This window comes from Mustela putorius, unplaced genomic scaffold, assembly GCF_011764305.1.
Source record: "Mustela putorius furo isolate JIRA1106 unplaced genomic scaffold, ASM1176430v1.1 tig00000992_pilon_pilon_pilon, whole genome shotgun sequence".
NCBI lineage: Eukaryota > Metazoa > Chordata > Mammalia > Carnivora > Mustelidae > Mustela > Mustela putorius.
Genome location: NW_025421526.1, coordinates 653840 through 677415, shown reverse-complemented (window position 1 = coordinate 677415; position 23576 = coordinate 653840). Strand labels below are relative to the sequence as shown.

Genomic DNA, 23576 nt, shown 5'->3' with positions numbered 1-23576 from the left:
CCTGACGGCCCGTCCTAGGAAGGACCATTGTTTTCCGTATTTTACAGATGCAGAAACTAAGGATTAGAGTTTTCAAATAACTTTCCCGAAGTCATAGCGCCCGGAGTTAACATAGTTCAGATGCAGTCTCAGGCCCATTTCGAAACCCTCTTTGGAGCACGTGTCCGACTGGATGCTACCCACACCTGGTTGGTCCGAAGGAGAACAGAAACGCGCGGAGGGTGACGGCTGCTGACACGCTTCCGTGCGCTGCCTCTACCACTCCGCTTGTCCCACTGCATACCGAAACAGTGCTCTAGAATAAGTGTGTGTAAAAATATGAAATGGAGACAATCCAAACCCACAAACCACATTTTCTATTCTGTGGTTATGCTCGGATAGAAAGAGGTATTATAACTCATAAAGAAAGCAGAGAGCTTTTTGTAAAACATTCTCCAAGTGTATAAAACAATTGTTTTAATATTTTGAGTAAAATAAGTACATTTTAAAACTTAGAGTAGGTGAAACTGGTTTCAGGTTAACATCTGAAAAAAATAACTGGGTATTTTTAGGTTTTTATTAAACAATCCAATGTGTTTATTACCAAGTTCATCTTTTGGTTTCCACTTACCAATTGATTTTATTCATACTGATGAACTTACATGTGTTAATGAATATGTTTTAGAGAAAAACAACATGCATAACTAGAAAAATTTGAGCATTTTTACCATTAGACATTGATAGAAAACGTATGCCAGATGGCATCTGTCTGCATTTAAGTTGCACAGAACCTAGAGGAACATGGAAGAAACCAAAACAATAGCGCACAGGCTAACATTATAGAGAGCTGGACACACTTACACAACACAAAGTCAGTCTGTTTGCAATGGTTCAGTTCGACACAACCATACGAACAGCTAAAGGGGATACCAATGTTTCTAAAGCAGGAGTGTTTAGTTTGCATTATACAGGCTAGATTATCTATGTTGACCGTATTAGTCAGATGATTTTATAAAACACTCAAAATAGACGTTATTTCTGTATTCTGAAATGATTCCATGAATCGTCTTCAGTATTTGTTTGGTTTTAATATTAAATATTTTACTTACAATAAGATTTCATTTTTTTATTTTAAAACTTTGCCCATAATATGGCATTGTTTTGGCCTTCAAAGGGGAAGATGCAGTATATCCATTTACCACAGAGTAAGAGAGTAAAAAGCAGTTTTTGTTTGTTTGTTTGTTTGTTTTGGCTAGAGAACCTATGATCACTACATCTTTAGAAGAGCATAGATGCCAGCAGCTCATTTTTAAGTCCTTAACATTCAAGCCAGATGGAGCTGGGAGGAGGGTCATCAGAAAAGTGGGAATTCTGAGAGGAGCAGAAATACACACTATCAGAGAGCAGAAAAGGAAGCTTAAGTGTACACAAAAAATTAAAATTGTTTTCAACGAACTACAGTTAGCATTTCATTTACTTATTTTCTTAAAGTTTTATTTATTTATTTGACAGAGAGAGATCACAAGTAGGCAGAGAGGCAGGCAGAGAGAGAGAGGAGAAAGCAGGCTTCTTGCTGAGCAGAGAGCCCGATGCGGGGCTTGATCCCAGGACCCTGAGATCATGACCTGAGCCGAAGGCAGAGGCTTCACCCACTGAGCCACCCAGGCACCCTCTTTGAATGATTATTAATAAAAATAAAATATTTGGTTTCTCTTGCCTTTTAGGAGCCTAAGTTGCCAGAGGATTACCTTGCACAAAAATCTGTTTTTCTCCTTCGTTTGTAACTCTGTTGTAACCATCATCCACCTCACGGCAGTGGCCAACAACCAGGCTTTAGTGGCCACAAATCCTGTAAGTAAAATGAGGTTGTGCCTCTAGGTTCAAGAGGTTAGAGGGAAAGAAATGTGAAAGGTGGTGAGAGCGGGGTAGCGGGCAGGGGTCCTGATAGACGTGAGTGTGTGTAAGCACCCGTGTATGCATTTGAGGTCAGCCATCTGATAGTAGTGTATCTGTACTCTAATCTATGAAGGTAAATGCATCTCGATCTTTCCAAGCTAGAGAGGTGGAATACCAGAGGAGGAAGACATTTCTTGCTTCAGTTATTTATACATGCTGTACACGACTTCACCTCGTTTTATGCGAGAGTCCTCCTGCTGGTGGGACATAAGGGTTTACACGTAACATATACTCCATAGAATTTAAAAAATCAGTCAAAACAACTAGCTACAGATGTTAGAAAACAAAAGGCATGAAAACAGAAAGATTTTAATTAGTTCACACACAATGTTACATGAGCTTCAGGCGTACAGCCGAGCGATTCGACAGCTCCGGACGCTTTGCTCACCACGAGTGTAGCTACTCTTGACCCATCGCCCGCCCAGGATGCTGCCTGTGATCTCTGTGCTGTGTCCGGCACTCCCACGATTCACTCACTCCGTTACCGGAAGCCTGGACCTCCCGCTCCCTTTACCCAATTTTCCCATCTCCTGCTCCTCTAACCCCGACCCTGGTAACCGTACGTAGTCTGTTCTCTGTATTTTGGGGTCTGTCTCCGGAAGCACCATGTTTAGGATGAGTATCAAAAGATACATAAAAATAAGTACAGAGACGGTCATGATACAGAAGCCATATTTTAAAACATAAGCTAAAATTTACTTATATAAATGTATATACTTTATGCAAACTATATGCATATGTGAGCTGTATCTAAAGTATCTGCATAAATAACAAACATATTTTCAAGTATTTAAAATTATCTGTTTCCTCATGTTTACATTATCCACACTACAGTTTTGGATATGGGTTTGTGGAAGACTGTATATATATATGGTGTCCATAAAGTAGTTTTTTTAAAGATTAATTTATCTAGTTAATGAAATCACGGAAGGGAAGGGATTTTCACTCAGTGGGTCAATAAACAATACTTTCCTATGTGTTTTACGTGTGTTTTAGGGTAATTTCCAAAATCTAAAATTCCCTGCATTGTTTGCACATGTGTATCCGGATTGCTTAATCTCGTGTGTGTTCCACTCCAGTGTCACTGGGGGAGGAAACACCCTGGGATAGAATTAGCAACATAAAAAAACGGGCCGATGACCTACCACTTTAGAGCAATTTTCTCTAGAGCAACGAGATCAGACATTTTGCCATGAAGCTGCAGGACAAGAGATTCCAAGGCTCACATTTAGATAAAAGGATCTTGTGTTTTACATACAAATTGCAAGCTGTAATATATTTTTAATATATTCTTGGAAAATTTATTATGTTTGTTTATATCAGCAATGCCCTTCATAAAAACACTTTTCTGAAGCATGTTTTAAGTTATTTTTGTCATAGTGGCTTACAGATAAATTTTTTACATGAAATCAAGAGTAAGAAGCCCAATTAGATATGCATGCCTAAAAACTGTTTCTAAATAAAAATGTTTCTAGAGGGCGCCTGGGTGGCTCAGTGGGTTAAGCCGCTGCCTTCGGCTCAGGTCATGATCTCAGGGTCCTGGGATCGAGTCCCGCATCGGGCTCTCTGCTCGGCAGGGAGCCTGTTTCCTCCTCCTCTCTCTCTCTGCCTGCCTCTCTACCTACTTGTGATCTCTCTCTGTCAAATAAATAAATAAAATCTTTAAAAAAAAAAAAAATGTTTCTAGATAAACATCTGAAGCAGAAGTCTGTTATTTCCATATAATATAGCTGAATAGCTCATTTTTACACTTGAGAAGAAAGACTTTGTTACTATAACATGATATTTGACATCAAGGTACTGAAAGTTTAATGTCATGCCAATGTGTTTAAGGGAAGAACAGGTTTTATAAATGTCCTACAGCAGAAGGCTTGTGTGTCATCACGAAAACAAACTCGGAGTTACAAGACTTGTGTTCAGGGTAGAGCTTTGACTGAGGGTGTGTGAATATTAGCAAATCACTTCACTTCTCAGTTTTCTATCTGTAAAATATGTGACGATAAATTATGCCACACAGAATTCAAGATTAAATAAAATAACATATTAAAAATATTTTAAACTAACTAATAGGCACATGTCATGATTACTGTTCTATGAGAACCCAATATTCATTTTCTAGCGTATCTCCCTTCCAATTTTCTTTTTAGTGGAAAAATATTTATTTCACAAATAATGATAATTGCCTCTAAATATTTATTGACCAGACTAGAGCCATTGGGAGTAACGGGACACATATTTCTGAGAGAGTTTTAAGTTTATTCTCCTCTCTAAGGAAGCAAAATCTATCTCTTACTCCTTCATGCTTATTTTACCCTGTATTTGAAGCTTCCTCTTCCGATCTCTTAAAGAATAGAGAAGAGAAAGTGGGTATCTCAGGAAAAGAGGAAGGAAACCATAACTTTTTCTTCTTTTTACTTACATGAAATCATCAACCTCACATATGAATAATATAAAATATGAGCCCATTAGGTAATTATTTACTAAGTAATTGCATTGGTAGCAGTAATATGGAAGACTTAATTATTGACATTTTTCATTAAAAAATGTATTTGGGGGCACCTGGGTGGCTCAGTGGGTTAAGCCACTGCCTTCGGCTCAGGTCATGATCTCAGGGTCCTGGGATCGAGCCCCGCATCGGGTTCTCTGCTCAGCGGGGAGCCTGCTTCCCTCTCTCTCTGCTGCCTCTCTGCCTACTTGTGATTGCTGTCTGTCAAATAAATAAATAAAATCTTTAAAAAAATGTATTTGGAAAATATACATCCACTAGCTGTAATAAGTTTGGAATTTACACATTTCCTGGGAGGTATATAAATCTTTATTACTAAATATTTATTATTATTTATTAAATATAATATAATATAATATTAATAATAAATATTATTATTTATCATTATAAATCTTTAGAGTCAGTGTTTAAAAACTTTAGAAGTCCCACCAGATCAGGATGAAGACTGGCATTTTACAAATCAGAATCGTTAGTATATAAGATTTCGCAGAGAGGAGAGAAAGTTCCATGTTTCTATGTAACTAACCTAAACTAGACCATTGCTTTACATGTGAATTCATGAACAACTAAATAGTGATGGCTTTCTTTTTTTTTCTCACAGGTCAGTTGTAAAGTGTCTCAGTTCATTCATCTTTACCTAATGGGCTGTAACTACTTTTGGATGCTCTGTGAAGGCATTTACCTACACACACTCATTGTGGTGGCTGTGTTTGCAGAGAAGCAGCACTTGATGTGGTATTATTTTCTGGGCTGGGGTAAGTGCCATTACGGGTATCTGCTGACTCACTTTTTAAGAAAGCTCTTAGGGGATGCAGAACTCCTTTGTGACAAAATTACATTTATTATTAATAATTCTTAAACAACATCAAGTGATTAACCTTTGCTTATTGCCGTAAATTGAAATATTTAAACAAAGAACCACTGACTCATTGTTTTCATAGTCGCAGGTCAATAATATGATGTTGTTGGGGTTTTTTCTATTTAGTCTCCCAGTGTGTATCTTGGCTGCGTGTGCAGTGGCTAACACGATAGAACTGGAATCACGAATTGGGGATCTAGTCTTCATACTGTTTGACTCTCCTTTTTCTTTTGTCCAAAATGAGGGCACTTGGCTTAGCCAGCTTTGAAATTCCAGTCAAAGAAAAGTTTGTTTGTTTTTTTTTAAATGTCATTTTATCTTAAGAACAGAGGGAGCAGTAATTGAATAAAGGCGCACAAAAGATCTATTTTTCCACACAAGCTCCTGACATAATATTATTCACAATGCAAATGATACACTTTTAACATATTTTCCTCCTGTTCTTTCAGTTTTAGTTTTAATTCAAGTTAGTTAACACACAGTATTATATTAGTTTCCGGTGTACAACGTAGCGGCCTACACCTCCATAAATCACCCTGCAACTGCACTCCTGGGTCCCGCACCTGTGTCAGCCACCCCCGGCCTCCCCTCTGGGAACCGCCGGTTTGTTCTCTGTGATTAAGAGACTGTTCTTGATTTGTGCCTCTAGTGTATTTTTAAAAACAACCAGAATAATTCAAAATACGAAATGCTGAAAATGAATTCAGCTGGACTGGTTTCCAGAAACATAATTGAAATTACACTCATCTCCCATATGTCCGTCTACCTATCTATCCAGCCGGACAGCAGGCGCAGAGACATAAAGATGCGCACACGCCTCAGCATATGCAGTGCAGTGGTATAGCTCATCTTCATAAACATTTCTTCAGGGGCGCCCGGGTGGCTCAGTGGGTGAAGCCGCTGCCTTCAGCTCAGGTCATGGTCTCAGGGTCCTGGGATCGAGCCCCGCATCGGGCTCTCTGCTCGGCAGGGAGCCTACTCCCCCCCACACACCCCTGCCCCACACCCCACCTGCCTCTCTGCCTATTTGGGATCTCTTTCTGTCAAATAAATAAATAAAACATTTTTTAAAAAAGCATTTCTTCATTTCGTGTTGGAAAGATCTGATTTAGAACACTAAAAACATGAAAAACACCTAATACATAAACCCTCCCTCTCACTTGATCCATCTGACCCTCATCCACGTCAGACCATCAACCGAGCAAATGCTGGCCTATCCGTATCATAGAAAATACACCTGACTTCTTCTAAGCCTTGGGGCTTAAACAGCACATTTACGGACTTAGGTTCTGAAATGCACGGATTCAAAATGACTTCTATTAGAAGAAAACACACAGAAGACACACAAACCCGGATATATGAACACCTGATATTTGCCGTATTTACTGCTTGACTATGCAGGTAATATTTACTCATTAAGTGTATAGTGACCAGTTATTTTTGCTCCCGGAGTCCTCTGAGATGCGTGTTTTGTGACCACATTATAGGAACTGCATCTACAGAGAAAGTCGCCTGTTAATTTTCTTTTTGTTTGATATTTACAGGATTTCCACTGATTCCTGCTTGTATACATGCTGTTGCGAGAAGCTTATATTACAATGACAAGTAAGATAATCTCTCTTTTTGATTTCTACTGGAACTAAGTAAAATGAAAATCTTCAACATAATTTTGCTGTTTTTCCCCCAAGCTGCTGGATCAGTTCTGATACCCATCTCCTCTACATTATCCATGGTCCGATTTGTGCTGCGCTACTGGTATGTAACAAAAATTCCCCTTGTTTCATCACTGTTCGCATTTCAACTTTATTTCCTGAATCCTCGGGCCTGTGGTATCCTTCAGGATCCTGGTGGACGTAAATGACATGCTCGCAGTGTTTAATTGAAGAGAGTTTAATGAAGATGTTAATTTGAAGTGTTGGCAGGAAGAGGAAAGGAGCTAATTCGTCAGGAACGGCCAGGCACCAGGGACCGGCCGTGGGAAGCTCTTAATGGCTCTAGACCTAAAGAGAGGACACAACAGTGCTGTGGGGTTTGGGCCGGTGCTGGGATGTCTGGCCTGAGTGGGGAAACACAGCTGCTGCCCAGACCACAGCCTAGCAGGGAAGAAGAAGGGGGAAGAATTACTCAGACTTCCCCCTTCCCTGATTGCTCGGTTCTTCCCGTCGGCCAACACAGCAAATGTCAGAAAGCGAGAAGCCTGGGCAGGGGGGCACTCCTTTGCGGTGCCTCCGAGCTCCCTGGGACACAGAGCAGAGAAAGCCAGAGGAGAGATCCAGTGAGAGGGAACGTCACGTGGGAAAAACCACACACCTATGTTGGTGATAAGAGTAACAGTCCAATTAAAAAAAGACCCTAATTTGGAAAAAGAAGTTATTGTTTCATTATGATACTGATCATCACTCAATGTGAATACACCCATCGGGCACTTTCAATTATGGTTCCAGAGAAGCGGAAGTCACATTCAATGCTTGTATTAGGTTGTGTCAGTGGGGAAATAAATTCATGCACATTAATTTTTTTTTCATAAAGCCTTAGAGACCAGAATGCAATTACTGCCCAAGATTATAATTACAGCTGATCCTCAGTTGTACAGAGACACATAAAGGTGTTACGTTTCTCAGTTAAAGTTCAGAACTTCGTAATCCTTGTTTTCAAATTCGTTTTTAGACAAATATTCTTCTGTTATTTTACTATATTTGCTAGTTGCAGTTTTGTGTACAATTATGGTAGACTAATGTTCGAGCCATTCTCAGAAGCATGTCACAATTAGAGAGAAACTTCTGGAGGTTGAAGGCCTGGCCTTGACTTAAGGCAATTAAACTAATCACTCTGCATTTCAAGTGCCTCATTGGTGAAATAAAGAAGATGATAATAGTGATTTTTAATCTTTTTTTAACATTTGCTTCAGGGGTACAGGTCTGTGATTCATCAGCCTTACACAATTCACATTTTTAACAAGGAGTCCAAGGAGTTAATAGCCATAAAGGACTTAGCCTGGCATGTATAAGGTTAGGAGCACCTAACCTTGTTGTGTTTAACCTCTCAGTGCCGTTGTTGTCTCTTCTGTGACGAAGGAATAATAAGCATAGATACCACATGGGGCATTGTAAGGGTTAAGTGAGATCCACCTTATCAACACAGTGCCTAGAATACAATAAACTCTCCTCAAACATGCTTTAAAAAGTTTCTTGTAATTTCTACATGATACTATGATTCTGCTCTGAGGACTGTTCAAAGAAATAAGAGACACTGTTTGGGCCACCCAGGAGCTTACAGAACAAATACGAGGCAAAATGTTATTACAGGAGACCTGACCGATTCTTCAGAGGGTCAGTGCGAATGCCCAGACCAGAGAGGTTCAGGGAATCAAGTAAAAGCACCTGGCAAAGGACAAGTGGAATCGCGCTCGCGTCGTCCATGAAAAGGTCCCGCCACGCGGCTTCTGGAAGGGCAGAGTAGACTGGACAGTTGGCAGTAGAACATCACACAGAGATACAACTCACCGAGCCGCTCTGTAAGAAAGAAAGTGAAAATCCACATTCTTTGCATAAAACATTTTCCATTTTCTTGGCTTAAAAAAAGAACGGGAGCCTATTTTTCTAACAGGATAAATTCACTGGTTCTGGCCAATTCCAAGGTCTTGGGAGGGGCCGTAGCAGTTGTTTATATGGTCACATGCTTAAGTACAAGTTTTATAAATAAAATATTTCAAGCTCAATCCGTTTCTTTCCACTCAGACTTCCCCTGTCATATTTCCTCTTGAGCAGGACGGTATTCAAGCGGCTGCAGCACTTTGGAGCTCTTGCCAAAGGGAAGTTGAGAGAGGATACGTTTAATTTGTGTTCAGTGAGGGATTTGTAAGTTAGTCTGGTGCATGGGTACGGGGTGGCTGGCTGTTCCAGTCCGGGGTGGCTTCTAGGAACCCTCTGGCAGTCCCTGTGCTGGGGTACGCCGCTTCCTTTCATGACCCGAGTGTGGTATCATGACATGAAAACGTCCTGTGGTGCCTACCAGTTATGTGATCGTTATGATGCTGGAGCAAAACAGGTTTCTTTTCTTCCCCTTAACTAGTTTTGCTCTAAGATACATGAAATTCAGATATAGTTCATCTGAAATCTAAAATTTTTCTTCCATTCTTATTCAAAATAAATGGAAGTATTTGTGTACAATAAAGGAGAATGACTTCTCAGTTTCACGTTTTAACATCAGATTTGTCGTTTTGGAAAAGCACTTTGCATTTAGAGATTTTTCAAAGAATGAGCATCTAAATTGCAACATTTCTACTGATTTTATAACTTATGAATTTTGCACATAAGGATCAAAAATATTTTATATTATAAATTTATAAGCTGATGAAAGGCCATTATATTTTCTTCCTGGGGCTGGTAGTAATTTCCATTTAGTCAAAACTTTAAAACAGCCATGAGTGCTTAGGAAGGGACTATAATAGGACGGGCAGGAGAGCGGCTGGTGTCTCATCATGTTTCATTCCTACACCTGTCGAAATGGCTTATTCTGCCTTTTTCCTCAGCAGAGACATTCCTGTGCCTACAACCGTGTTACTTTTCATAGATGTGCTTCCATCGGGATTGTAGTGAATTGGGGAGCATATGTTCCATTAGATTCTCCAAGAATAGTAGTGGACTATTTTAATGCGCAGTTATTTTCATAACACGTGCCTTAAATCAGCAAATATATGTTATTTATTCACTGTTTTCTGTATTAAATGAGGTGCTCTCATTACCCTTCCAATTTGCTGAGGTGAGCAGCTACAAACTGCCTGCAGCATGCAGTTCAGAAGTTTTAGATTATTGAAGCACAGATTCCAGAAGTCAGGGTGAAGAATAAGGAAAGAGGATATAGTATAATAAAGGAAGAGCCCAGAGCGGGTCTTCCGGAGTCGACATCCACAGTCTTACGGAAGATGCAAAATATGGGCACAGAGAAAGCTAGCAGCATGAAAGGTACGGACTCGGATGAAGGTGCGGCAGCGGTGTGCACGGTGAGCGCGCACGAGATGTATGAAAGCAGGCTGTTTCCTGAGGAACTGAGTTACCCACCTTATAACTTTGACATTTCTAACTCCCTTTCAAAGAGAATGATTTCTCTCAAGGAAAGCTTTTAACCCACAGTAAATGTAATTAAAGAAGGTAACTCACAGGAAGCCCCGTGGGAGGCCCAAACTGTTAACTCGGGAATGATCTAGGTTGAACATGACCTGGTAGGTGTGTGCTCGGCCTCCTTGGAATGATAAAGCAGCTTACGGAGCTATCTTGGGCAGTTGTGAGGGTTACTGTCGCAAAAAGGATCACAGGAAGGAGAAACCAAAAAAACCGAAAATGATTATTATGGTATGATACATACGTGGAAAGGACTCATATGGACAATGATGCAGAGGAGACACTTGAAAATTAGCATTTGTTGTAAACAATTCTTTGTTTCAGCTGAAAATGTTCAAAGACTTAGTTTTTGGATCATTGCAAAATTTGAAAAAACTGCATAAGAAAATGAACTGAGAAAAACACTCAGGTGTTCCTTAACTGAATGTGTCCCACAATAATTCCACCATAAATTCTATTTTTGTAAAACCTAAGTCCATTAACACTGATGTGCTTGTTAAATTAATAAATCACAATTCTAGAAACACAAATTAACATATTAGGTGTGTATCCTCTGCAGGAGAACATATTCGTGTACATTGAAAATAATCTATGACTTCTAAAATCAAAGAATCCTTCAATGCTTAATATTAAATATGAAGTGATTTTCAATATGCCATTTCAATTTTTTCAGGTGAATCTCTTTTTTCTATTGAATATTGTACGTGTTCTCATTACCAAGTTAAAAGTCACTCACCAAGCAGAATCCAATCTCTACATGAAAGCCGTGAGAGCGACGCTCATCCTGGTGCCGTTGCTCGGCATCGAGTTCGTGCTGATTCCGTGGCGGCCTGAGGGGAGGATTGCAGAGGAGATATATGACTACATCATGCACATCCTTATGCACTACCAGGTGTGGTACTCTTGAATCAGGAAGGCAGCTTGTGAAATTTGGTATTAAATTGCTTATAGCTTGGGTTTCGTTTGACTATGTATGTAGCAAGTTGGTTACAAACAATGTATCTTTTCCATTTGGAATCAGAAAATTCTATTTTTCTTTTACAGGGTCTTTTGGTTTCTACAATTTTCTGTTTCTTTAATGGAGAGGTATGGTAATCATTTTTATTCCTTTTATCATTTTATATTTGCAATCTATCTTTTTCTTAAGAAGAAAGACAAATTTATATTCCTTATGGATAATTACTCCAAATTCGGTTCTGATCACGAAATAAATATAGAATCTCTTTTCATGGATGAAACTCTATTTCCCAAAGGCGTGGGTCATACTGGAGTTCAAGAGCAGGGCAAATCCAGCCTCACTTTGAAACAGTCCTCCAGGGGCGCCTGGGTGGCTCAGTGGGTTGAGTGACTGCCTTTGGCTCGGATCCTGATCCTGGAGTCCCAGGATGGAGCCTCCCACTGACCTTTCTCCTCTCATGCTCTCTCTCTCTCTCTCAAATAAGTAAATAAAATAAAAAAAAATAAAATAAAATAGTCCATCAGTGATTTTTGTCATGTAGACTTTGACCTACATTTTGCACTAATCCCATTAAGTCTGGCTTTTGTCCTAGGTACAGTGTGCTAGACAATCCTTAACCTCCTAAAGAGGAAAGAGAATTGGCTCATTTTCATTTTCCCCCTTTCTCTGTTTTTTTGCTTTGCCTGGCTCACAATGTGGTTTTGGAAAACAGTTTTATGGTGATTACAAAAAGATTTAAAAATTAAACTCTGAGTTATACAGGGAGGACATGCAGTCGGTTAGAAAACTTATGAGAACAGAATGCTGGAATTTGTAACATGGCACTGTGCTCTTGGATATTTCAAGATTTTTATCCAAGGATTTCTGAATTAGAAAGTTTCAGGTGTTTCAGAAGCTGGTGATGTGGTTTTCATGCTCAGTGGTTTAAGCTGTACTGATTTAGCTCTTCATCTTTTTTTTTTAATTTATTTTTTATTTATTTTCAGCATAACAGTATTCATTGGTTTTGCACCACACCCAATGCTCCATGCAATCCTTGCCCTAATACCCACCACCTGGTACCCCGACCTCCCACCCCACTTCAAAACGCTCAGATTGTTTTTCAGAGTCCATAGTCTTCATCTGTTTTTAATCTATTTGACAAATTTTAATCTGTTGGAGGATATTGGAAAATTCAACCAAGTTTAAAAATCTAGACAGCAACTGAGTGGGACTCAAATGCTTGGTAACTGTGAAGCTTATCACAAAGCTTCAGATGGGAAACGTATGAACCAGTAGGTGTAAATTTATGAGAACTAGTCCTAAAAAATAAATCAACATTAGAAATCATGTGCATGTCATGAAAAACTATAAAATATGGCTTTCCTTTGCTTAATAATAGTTTATTACTTTCTCTTAGCATATAATGAAATTTCATGTTTGATTTCATTAAACTGATTTTAGAAATTTTTATTTATTTATTTATTTAAAACAGAGTCTAGAACTGTCAAACACAGCAGAAATATCTAGATAATTGACCAAAGGTAAATTTTGTTGTAAACCTTTGAACATTTATTTAAAATGCATACTCTAAAGCCATTCCACTTGTCATTTGCTTGTGATTGCAAAGATATTACATACACAGACATTAAATTTAGTGTAGTTTAAATATGCTAATTGGAGAATTAAGAAACACATTACTAAACCATAAAGGAAGCAGTAGTATATATATTTTTGCAACATAAATGTATTTGTTGTCCTATAAATGCTTTTATTTCAAAGAAAATTTACAAGGATATAAATTATTTCCTTCAGATACAGTTTATATATAAATAAGCTTAAAAGTCCTGAGGTTCTGAATTTCATAAAAATACAACTTTTAAAACACATTTATTGCATTTCTAATTCCATAATTTTACCTGAAATTCTAATAACTCATTCTGAATTCTAACTGAAGAAACCCATTGACTTTGTATTTGTGTCTCTCATTTTTCTATATGCTAAAACACAAAGTGCCATGGTAAAACTTTGTGTTCATTTTAAGTGAGGAAATGCAGGACGCTCTACAAGGGCTTTTGAGTGTCCCACCGAGTCCTCTCACTAAAAGAGCTCCTGGAGTAGGTATTGGTAATAGATGGCTCATAATTTGGAGTTTTCTAGATCTATTAGGCAAAAGAATGTAGACAAGTAAACCAGCCCTATTTTAGAGTTTAATACTATTTTTTACACATGAATACAGTGAAAGGAAAGTTGAGGGATTCTGCGTAACTGGTAGCAAGGTAGACAGTTATTGCATGAGTGTCTTTCTAGTGCGTGGGTTACTAGAAAATTGCGTTCAGTGATGCTCAGATTGCCTCTGAGGAAGGAGTCATAGCGTCAAAGAGCTGTAGAGAGCTTAGGGAAGACAATTCAAAACCAGACATGTTTTGGATCGACCTAGCTTAGGTCACAGGGATGTGGCTATTATACTGGTAAAGTAGGAGTAGACAGACCTACACTGTTCTCCTCAGTCGTCAGATACCTGGAAATATCCAGGTTGCCAAGTAGGAGGTGTATTTGAATATTCTCGTTTCTGCTTACTGACTCAATGTGAAGAAAACCACCTTAGTGTTTCATGCTCAATAAAACCAGAGTCACACAGACTACCAGACGTGATCTCCAGCCCTAGAGAAGAAGAAAGTCATTAATTGTCCGATTCACCCAGTTAGAGGGGGATCCAAACATCAGAAAGGGGAGTGGTGACATTCCTAACCTTTTTCACAGGCCAATCCCATTTGTAATGACCTGTTCAACACTTTCTTTCCTCTGGGTAGTAAGCTTCAGGAGGACAAAACACCCAAAAAACCTCTTTTTTTTCCAGAATGTAGCACAATACCTAACACATGATAATCACTCAGTAAAAAGTAGTTGTTGCTTTTAATGATGATGATGAAGATTTATAGTCCCTGTATCCCTAACTTCTTCTTTTTTCTATCTCTTTTCTCTTTCCTTTTGTATTTTCACTAATTGTCTTCTCATTCTATTACTAAGATACCAATATAAAATTGAATGTTACACATGCAACCTTGGAAATGGGGGTCTGGATTAACTACTTAATTGACAATAATACATTCATCTGCATTATTAAAGCTTCAAAGATAAAGCATACAAAATATTAATGGGAACTAAGAGTAAAGAATGATGCAATGAATTTCCTAAATGTAAATTTCCTAATGTTACCAATTTAATTCTTTTAATTAAGAAAATAAAGCAATATTATTCATTAACATCGATACTTTTAAGTTTTACATAAATTATTTCATTTTGCTTTTAAATACAATATATTTATTTCAGATAATGGATTGCTCTCGTCCTTTCTGTTTCTCTTTGGTTGACAGGTTCAAGCAATTCTGAAAAGAAATTGGAATCAATATAAAATCCAATTTGGTAACAGCTTTTCCCATACAGATGCTCTCCGAAGCGCGTCTTACACAGTGTCAACTATCAGTGATGGTACAGGTTACAGTCATGACTGTCCTAGCGAACACTTAAATGGAAAAAGCATCCCTGATATTGAAAATGTTGTCTTAAAACCAGAAAAGTTATATGACTGATGATTGAGGGAGTCCTGTGTAGCTGTTTTGTGCCACTCCTAACTAAAGGGCTTGGATCCATGACTTTACAACCAGAAGACTTCACTACTCGATGACGGTCTCGAATGCCACCAAGAAAACCCACACCTTGATTCAGTAGTGTGTTATTAAATATTTAACAGCTAGCTCTTTGGGAGAAAAAACTAAAACAAAATACCCTGATTTGTAATGTTTTCTAGTTTCTGTGGTGTATTCTCACCGTGGTTGATTTCAGGCCACAAATCTGACATTCCTGAAAGTGAAATTGGGAAAATAGGAGTACAATCAACTCTTATAGGCTGGTATGGACCAGCTCTAGGATATCACTGCATGAATTTACAAATAAGTAGGACTATAAAAGTTCATATACACATTGGACATGCTTTTACTCCCACTGACTAATGAGAGCTAAGTAAGGCCTCCAGACTCCAAGGGAGAACTAGCTTTTCCTTTGTTTGTTTTTGAAATCTTTATCCCATATTCACTGATGCAGTTGTTTTTTTGTTTTTTTGTTTTTTTTTTTTCCTCCCCAGTAAGTATTCTAGACTTTTCTGGATTTACCCTTTCAAATGGACTGGAGAGAGAAGTGATTATTTCTGTTGGCTTACCCTTTTCTCTCCAAGAGAAGTGACTGAACAGAACTGCTATTGGCTATCCACTGGCCGGTGTAGCAGTTATAGCTGATGGCATCTGATTTTGAGATTCATGAATAGTTTGTAGGACGTGCAATCCTACTGTGCTATCACTAGGGAGACGTCTTGGTTGATGTTACAAACAACTTGTCAGCTACTTTCCTATCTTACTACACAAGTGGGAGGGAATCAGTTTCCCTGTATTTGTAAATAGAAACTGCCCCTTCCATTTCTACTGTGTAGACAGATTAGCAGTTATTTTACATGAAGAAAATCAGTGAAGGATTTCTAATTTTCTTGGAAGTTTTTAAAAAGAAAGTGTTGTGAAAATAAGCTTGTAGATACTTTGCTATTCTATTTTATAGTCTTAAATCAAATGCATATAATCTAGATAAGTTTAAAAAACAAATACATAATGTAACAATGTATGCTTGTTGATATCTGATACTGTGTCTGGGCTGATTTTATAATAAAAAAGAGTCTGGAATTCTATATTTGGTAAATATTTTAAAGACAACCAGATGCCAGCATCAGAAGTTTGAGAACCAAGAGAATAGAAATATCTGTGATATGATATAAAATATTTATTAAAAAACTCAAGGCCACTGTTTAATTACATTAGCTTAGGTGATTCTTTAATAACTTAATAATAAGTATGTTTGACATATTTCTCCTTTTATTTTGACGATGAATTTGCATTCTAATCCAGAAGCTTTAAAGGATTCCTAATAAATGTCAAAGTGCCACTCTTACAGTTTTTACACCAGTAAAAATATTACTTTTCTGACTCATACTGTATGAGTCAGAACATTTGGAAATGTTCCAGACTATTTTTTTTTAAAAACATTTTTTTAAAAACACAACTAGAGGAATACTATGGATGTGTATATATCATCTACGATGCTTTAATAGAGCTGCTGTGATAATACGATACTAACAAGTCAGTGAAAGACTCGAATCTATCAGTGAGGAAGACTTGTCAGAACGTTCAGGAGTAATTAAGATGGAGGAAAACCTTGCTAATGAATTAAAGGGACGTTTAAATGGGATTCATATTCCCTAATGTTATTTTCCACTCAAATTTCTGGAAAACAAAAATGCCTTCAATTAGTAAAAGTCCATTTGAGGAGAATTCACTGTGTGTATGTGTTTTCCTAGTGTGTTAATTTGTTTAAAATGGATTAAACTAATGACTTAGTAATCATAGCTTCTTTCTTAAGCTGTCAATGGATTGTGAGTTCAGAAGTCATTTGAAATTGTCCAGGAAAATCACCTAAATCAGCAAGAATTAACATATTAAATGGTCGTCAATAGATCTATAATTTATCTGTATACATGCAAAGGTTTTACTGTTAGTTTCAAATTTGTGGATTTTATAGTAACTGTCTTAAGAAGGAATTAGGCTGTCCTGGACTTGCTATTATCTAAATTATACAAAAATTCCTTTAAGTAAACTCACTTTTTTAGGTATCACTATTCAAAGACACCGATTCAAATCCTTTGCACAATACTGTTCACGTATTTCCTCATTCTTCCAGACTGTCAAGTGTCAACCATAAACGACGTAGAAAATGTCAGATTCTCCACGAGCATTCTATTAAAGTTACATGTAATTTTCCAGTAGTTTTCATTGTGCTTTTATCATATTAAGTTCAGATCAGATTTCCTTTCTGGCCAAGGATCATCTACTGCAGTCTTCAAACGAAAGCATCCAATAATTACTCAGTGTTATTTTTGTACCCATATTTTTTATGAGTAATATTTTTAAATATTAGACTTTTCTAAAGCTGAAGTGCTAATTAAGATCTCCTTTATGTCTTACTTATGAAGAAAAGATAAAATAAATACTTTTTAAAAGGAAACTTTTTTGGTATCTAAAAACTAATTGGGGGAATTTCTAACCTTCAAAATGTAGATCTGCTATTTTTCTGTACTTGTGAAAGTTACATTTTAACTAAAAAGAATTCTAATCTGTCCTTTTTGAATTTTCACAAGTTTTTTTCCAGTGCATTTATTTGTAAAATGTCCATTCTGAAACTTGTGTTTGCTAAACTGTAGTCCAGTGTACACAGAATTAGTGGTAGGTGTAGTGCTGTAATTATTGCTTATAATTTTTTAAAATGTGAACTTATTTTAATTTTCTTTTGGTTTTAATCGGCTAATAGAAACCACCATTTCTTTTTTCTGTAAGTCATAAAAAATATATTCTGATCAATTAAAATAAGTCATGTTATGTCTACTTAATGTATATCTTTATTTTTTGATTGTATGAAAATGTTAAAAGTATATGAGTTAAAGTTGATTTTCACTCATGTGTGCTGAAGTGCTGAATAATTTATAATCATAATTCTTTACAGCAGTAAAAGGAATACTACTTAAAATCAATAACCCTACCCCTATTATTCTCTTCACAATCTTCAATAGCAAGTAAAACATTCCACAAACCAATTTTTAAAAATTATGAATTAGAGGGACGCATGGATGGCTCAGTTGGCTAAGCAGCTGCCTTCGGCTCAGGTCATGACCCCAGCGTCCTGGGATCGAGTCCCACATCGGGCTCCTTGCTCAGCAGGGAGCCTGCTTCTCCCTCTGCCTCTGCCTGCCATTCTGTCTGCCTGTGCTCGCTCTCTCCCCCTTTTAAAGATAAATAAATCTTTAAAAAAAACAACAACTATGAATTAGAGAAAAGATTATAATCTGTTTTCAAGCTAGAAAACTCCAAATAAACTGCAATATATTCAGATTGCTTCCTAGGCTGAAAGAAGTGAAAGCATGGCCAGACGCAGGAAAATGTACAGGGATTTTTCTCCTCTTTCCACTAGATTCCATTGTATAGTGTTGTTTTGAATAGCATAAAGAAAAATAAGGAAAGGAAGTATTTAAAGTTAATTTTTTTAAAAAGAACATAATGATGACACATATATAAAATGAAAACATGTCAAAGAATTTGTTTAGTTCATTCATTGATGGGGGACAAGATGTTACTACAATTCATGGAAGATTTTAAAATATCACACATATAGAAAAATATAAGAAATGCTGAAGTGAATTTATAAATAAATGGTTTCTTTTTAGGGCAATAAACAGTTGCATTCTATTGAATAACTAATGTGTATTTCTATGATCAAGAATAATATGCATCATGATCAGGTTTTTGCAACTAATACATCTGTAAAATAGCTCAAAATAATGAAAGGTAGAGATAACCCCAAAGAACATACTAGAAAACATTAGAAAGGACACTTTGATGACTCTAACATATATTTTGCCTATACGTTGAGAGATGCATATGCAGCACGTGCAATAAATGCTTGTACATGTGCACACACACAGACGACAGGTGCTTATACGTATGCACACACAGACGGCAGACGTGGACACACTAATCTGAGCAGAAAGAGGGTTCAGCAATGTAGTAACCCACAGAGTCAATGTTCACAGATCAGTACTTCCCAGCTCTGTTGTTGTAGAACTGCAACAACCAGGTAGAAGCTGCAGTGAGGTAAAAAGGAGCAAATTTATAGCAGCATCAAGAGGAGGTAAAATACATAGGAACAAATTAAATAAGAAATGAGTGAAATACATTTTAACACTATGAACAATTGCAACAGAAGACATCAATGAGGTCATGGGAAGATCTCATGTTCTTGAATCGGAAGATCACCATAAAGATGTCAGTCTGCCCCTAAATAAACTGTGACACCTATGATCCAAGTAAAAATAACGATACATAATTATTTTGAAACCAAACGTGATGATTCTAAATTTCAAAAAAGCCATGAAAGCGCTAAGCAAGGGAGGAGATAAGACTTGACATATCTGTGACCCAACAGCTGAAACAGTGGTAATAGCATACAGGAAAAGGGCAGAGAGCATGTAAGAGAAGTAGGGTGTGGACCACGCTTTTGAGTATTTTGCTGGAGACAGAGCCAGGAATGTTAATCCAAGTAGGGAGTGAAATGACATTATCACCAGAGAATCATTCATTCTTTTCTTTTCTCACTTCCTCTTTTTGAGAAACACCCGCCCCTGTAGAACCAGGTGTAGGAGACGGACTTAGCTGCACTCATGTGGTGGCTATTGCTGCTGTCTTGGCTTTAGAAAAGCAGATATGCTGAAATGATCATCTGGTGAGCACTGAGGTCTGCAGAGAAGGTCATCTCCTCATTAATTTTTGCCTGGGAAAGGAGTGGGGATGCCAACGGTCTCTTTCAAGTTACACGTATAAGCATAGAAGATTTTGCATATTATTTCACTGATTTAATAGATTCAGGGATTCCAAACAGACCCGTGGAAGATCTCGGAGCACCTAAACCCCAAGTAACGCCCGTGAACCTACATTTATAGCAAAGCTGAATGGATATTCTGTGGTTTCCAAATTCCAGAATTCTCTTCTTTCAGACCCCAGTGAGAAGGCATTTCTCTGGCTTATTGAAACCTCAGATATTTTTACCATGTAATTTTATTTTTGTCCTTCAAAATTTCTTTTTACCTTTTTTTTTTTTTACCTTTTTAAAATTTTTTTCAAGAAGGCTCCATGCCCAAAGTGGGGCTTGAACCCATGAACCCGGGATCGACAGCTGCACCGAGAGCCGCAAGTCGGCCAGACACCCTCCTGGGACCTCTTTATCTCAGCTCAGGCTCTGTTTTGTATTTCATCCCATTGTTTGCCAAAATTTTCTGGAAACCTGTTTGTATCCCTACCCCCCAGTGTCTTACTATTCACTCCATATTGTAGTCTGCTCAGCCCCCACAACAAAAATACTATAGACCGAGTGGCTTAATGAACAGAGATTAATTTCTTACAGTTCTGGATGCTGGAAAGTCCAAGCTCATGGTGCCAACAAAGTACCAAGACTGAAGTTTCGTTCTGAAGACTCTTCTCCAGGCTTGTAGGCGGCTGCCATCTCGCTGTGCTCACGTGGCTTCTTCGCAGGTGGAGAGACAGTGAGTGAGCAGTCTGTGACCTCTCCGCATCACGATGCTAATCACGTTGGATCAGGGCCCCACCTTTAGGACGTCTAACCTTGATGTTTAACCTTAATTACTTGCATAGAGACCCTGTCTTCAAATACAGTCCCAGTGGGGTGGACACAAACATTCAACTCACAGCCCCCGCTGCTTCCGCAGAAGTTCTCTGTGCTCATCTCCCCAGAGTGAAGCAAGCAAAGCACAGCAACAAAACTAGAATCTCCACTCTTCCTGCAGACCAGATAACGCTTCCTTTCCTGAAATAGGAGTCGTGCAAACGTCATCTTGTGGCTAAGTCTGTGTCCAGACGGTGATGGCCATCAGAGGACATCCAGTCTCCTCACAAACTTCAAGATTCTCTCTCCTTAGAGTTCATTTAGGTCACTTTAACCTTTTCTTTCTTCATGCTCAGCCAGAGTCAACGTTTCTCCTTCTGAGTTTGTGTCCAAAAGCTTGTTCAGCTGTCTCTCTCCTACCGTCAGTGTTACTCACTCACGCAAGGTCTGCATGAGAAGGCTCTTCCTCTCCCATGATATACAAAGCGCTCTTCTTTTAAAACACCTGATCCAGGTCTACACACCCAGGACGCTTTTCCAGACTGCAGTTCACACTCCAACATGTGCTCCATAAATTTAAGCTAATGGTACATTTCAATTTCCTCAAGAATCTAGGTTTATTGCTTGTTTTGGTGTCCATTTCAGGTTGGCACTTGCAGTACTGGGCTCAGATCCATGAGAAAGGGACCATTCTTGTCCTGGCACTTTAGTGACCCCAACTCTGGCCTTATTCTTTCCATGTGATTAGGAGTTATCTGAGCCAAGAAGACAGGTCTACCTAAAGCTTAACCTTCCCCCTCTAACCATGCCCTGGGCACCCCAGGGCTTCCAGCCCCAACCACGTATGCTCACACCCAGGAACTACACAAGCCTTTTGGCTGTATTTCTCTCTGATGATGGACCTTGCCTCTTCCATGCCCACCCCAGTCTCAAGGAGTTGCTGTAGAATCATTGTTTACACTGAGAAGTGGATAGATTCATATATGCAGGCTGAAGGGGTAACTCAGATGTGTATGGGAGGCCCCCCCAGTGCAAGGAGAAGCTGAGGACGGACAGAAAAGGCTTTCGCGGCCGGGGGCCGATTCACCCAACACCAGCATGTCCCTGCACAAAACTCCAAGAATCCTGAGAAATCTAAATTTGAAACTAATATTTTTGGTTATTTTGAATATTTGTTTGTCAAGATAGAAGAGAAAGCTACTTACTATTTCTCTGGTTTCCTTTAAATCCTCGAGGTATGTCAGATACATGGGCTTCAATTTATGCTCTTCCTTCAGGCTCTACAGATAGGGAAGAGCCTGAACTATTTTCTTAGATAAACATTTCTTGGTCTGGATAATGAATTATATGTTTCCTAACTCACTTCTACTCTAACCCTTCACTGGCCCCCAGTGATAAGTACTTACTAAATGGCTAAGACCATTTTTGTTTTTCACAGAGAGCTATTTCATGCCTTTTTTTTTTAAAGATTTTATTTATTTATTTGACAGAGAGACAGAGACCACAAGTAGGCAGAGAGGCAGGCAGAGAGAGAGGAGGAAGCAGGCTCCCCACTGAGCAGAGAGCCCGATGTGGGGCTCGATCCAGGATCCCAGGATCATGACCTGAGCCGAAGGCAGAGGCTTAACCCACTGAGCCGCCCAATCGCCCCTGTTTCATGCTTTTTCAACCCCATGTTTATCTGCTATTTTCAATCCGTCACAATTCAATAATTCTTGGCAATAACCATGAAAATAGCTGGTTTTACGACTGCTATTCCAAAACTCTACTGATCAAATATTAGGTCTCCAGGTCCTGTCAGGAACAGGCCAGTCCTGAAAGGGGCTAACATTTCCTCTGACTTGCGAAGTGGAGTTGCCTTGGGTCCCCTGGAAAGTCGTAAGCTTCACTTTTTCTCCTCTCTGCTTTTATTCAACTCTCCAAATGCAGACATTATGTATGATAAACAGAAACTGGCAGAAAACACGGTGTCCTTCCTCTTTTTCCTGTAAAAATGCCGCCTGTGCTGTTCCACACTAGACAGATTCATCCTGTCGTCCAACTTTCTTAATTTTCTATCTGCAGCTGCCTAGGGACGTCTCTATGCCCATAGCAAAAGCTGAAGGAGAAAACTCAGCACTCGACCTAACTAAAACACGTTGGTTGGTTCCCGCTACTACTGATTTTTTGCAGACCCTTCTACCTCATTAAGATGCTCATGGGTTCCCCTGTACCCTCCTCTGTCCTCTGCCTGCTTACTTCCCTCTGGCTCCCTGAGCAGCTGTAGCACCTGCAGATGTGTCTTTCTCTATCTTTTCCTTTTCTCCACCTGCCCAGTGGGATACCTTGACCCTTTCCCTGTATTATACGGCTTCTTCTCTATTGTGAGAGCTTGGCACATGGCAGCCACTCAATAAATATTCCTTCTTTTTCTTTTATTTATTAAAAGCTGTATTTGAATCAGTAGGAAAAATGTCTTCTTCAGATACTAAAACCGAGCCCTTGAAAATTTGTGTTAATGTCACAGTTTTCTAATTATAAAGCTAAGACTAGAAGTCAGTGTCAGTAATTGATACTAAAAACAAGATCAAATTATTCAAACCATAAAAAGAACGTAGAGAAGACGTTGTAAGGAAGCCCTTCAGAAGACCTTAAAATGTCCTTAAAACCAGGGTGTGGGGGAAGAATCTGTCAAATAAGACAAGCTGGAAGCAAAGAGGAGACTTTCAACACCAGCTTCTGAAACAAGGGATTGGCAAACAGTCTTTCGTTCCATGGCCCATCTACAAAGCAGAGGCATGTTCCTTTCCTGGAAGTCTATTGTCTCTTTTGTCTCCTGATGAGATAGGTTTGTCCTTTCTTCCTCTATTTCCTGTTTGAGCGTCTGTCATCAGAGGCTGGACCAGAAATCTGTTCTTTGTATTCCAGTGACACCACTGCTCGGCTGTCTCAAGTGGTGGCCAGGCCAGG

The 23576-nt window shown here is 38.6% G+C and overlaps 1 protein-coding gene across 2 annotated transcripts in view; it reads left to right on the top strand.

Annotated features, from left to right (window-relative positions):
* CALCRL (calcitonin receptor like receptor) overlaps positions 1–17839 on the top strand; it is an 87957-nt gene extending 70118 nt beyond the window's left edge. For both annotated transcript variants that reach the window (XM_004763340.3, XM_013061871.2), the window contains 7 exons: positions 1704–1830; positions 5043–5196; positions 6845–6905; positions 6989–7055; positions 11094–11312; positions 11465–11506; positions 14735–17839. In XM_004763340.3, coding sequence (XP_004763397.1) covers positions 1704–1830; positions 5043–5196; positions 6845–6905; positions 6989–7055; positions 11094–11312; positions 11465–11506; positions 14735–14950 — 886 coding nt within the window. In that variant the 3' untranslated portion in view covers positions 14951–17839. The remainder of the gene's footprint in view (positions 1–1703; positions 1831–5042; positions 5197–6844; positions 6906–6988; positions 7056–11093; positions 11313–11464; positions 11507–14734) is intronic.
* The last annotated feature ends 5737 nt before the right edge of the window (positions 17840–23576 follow it).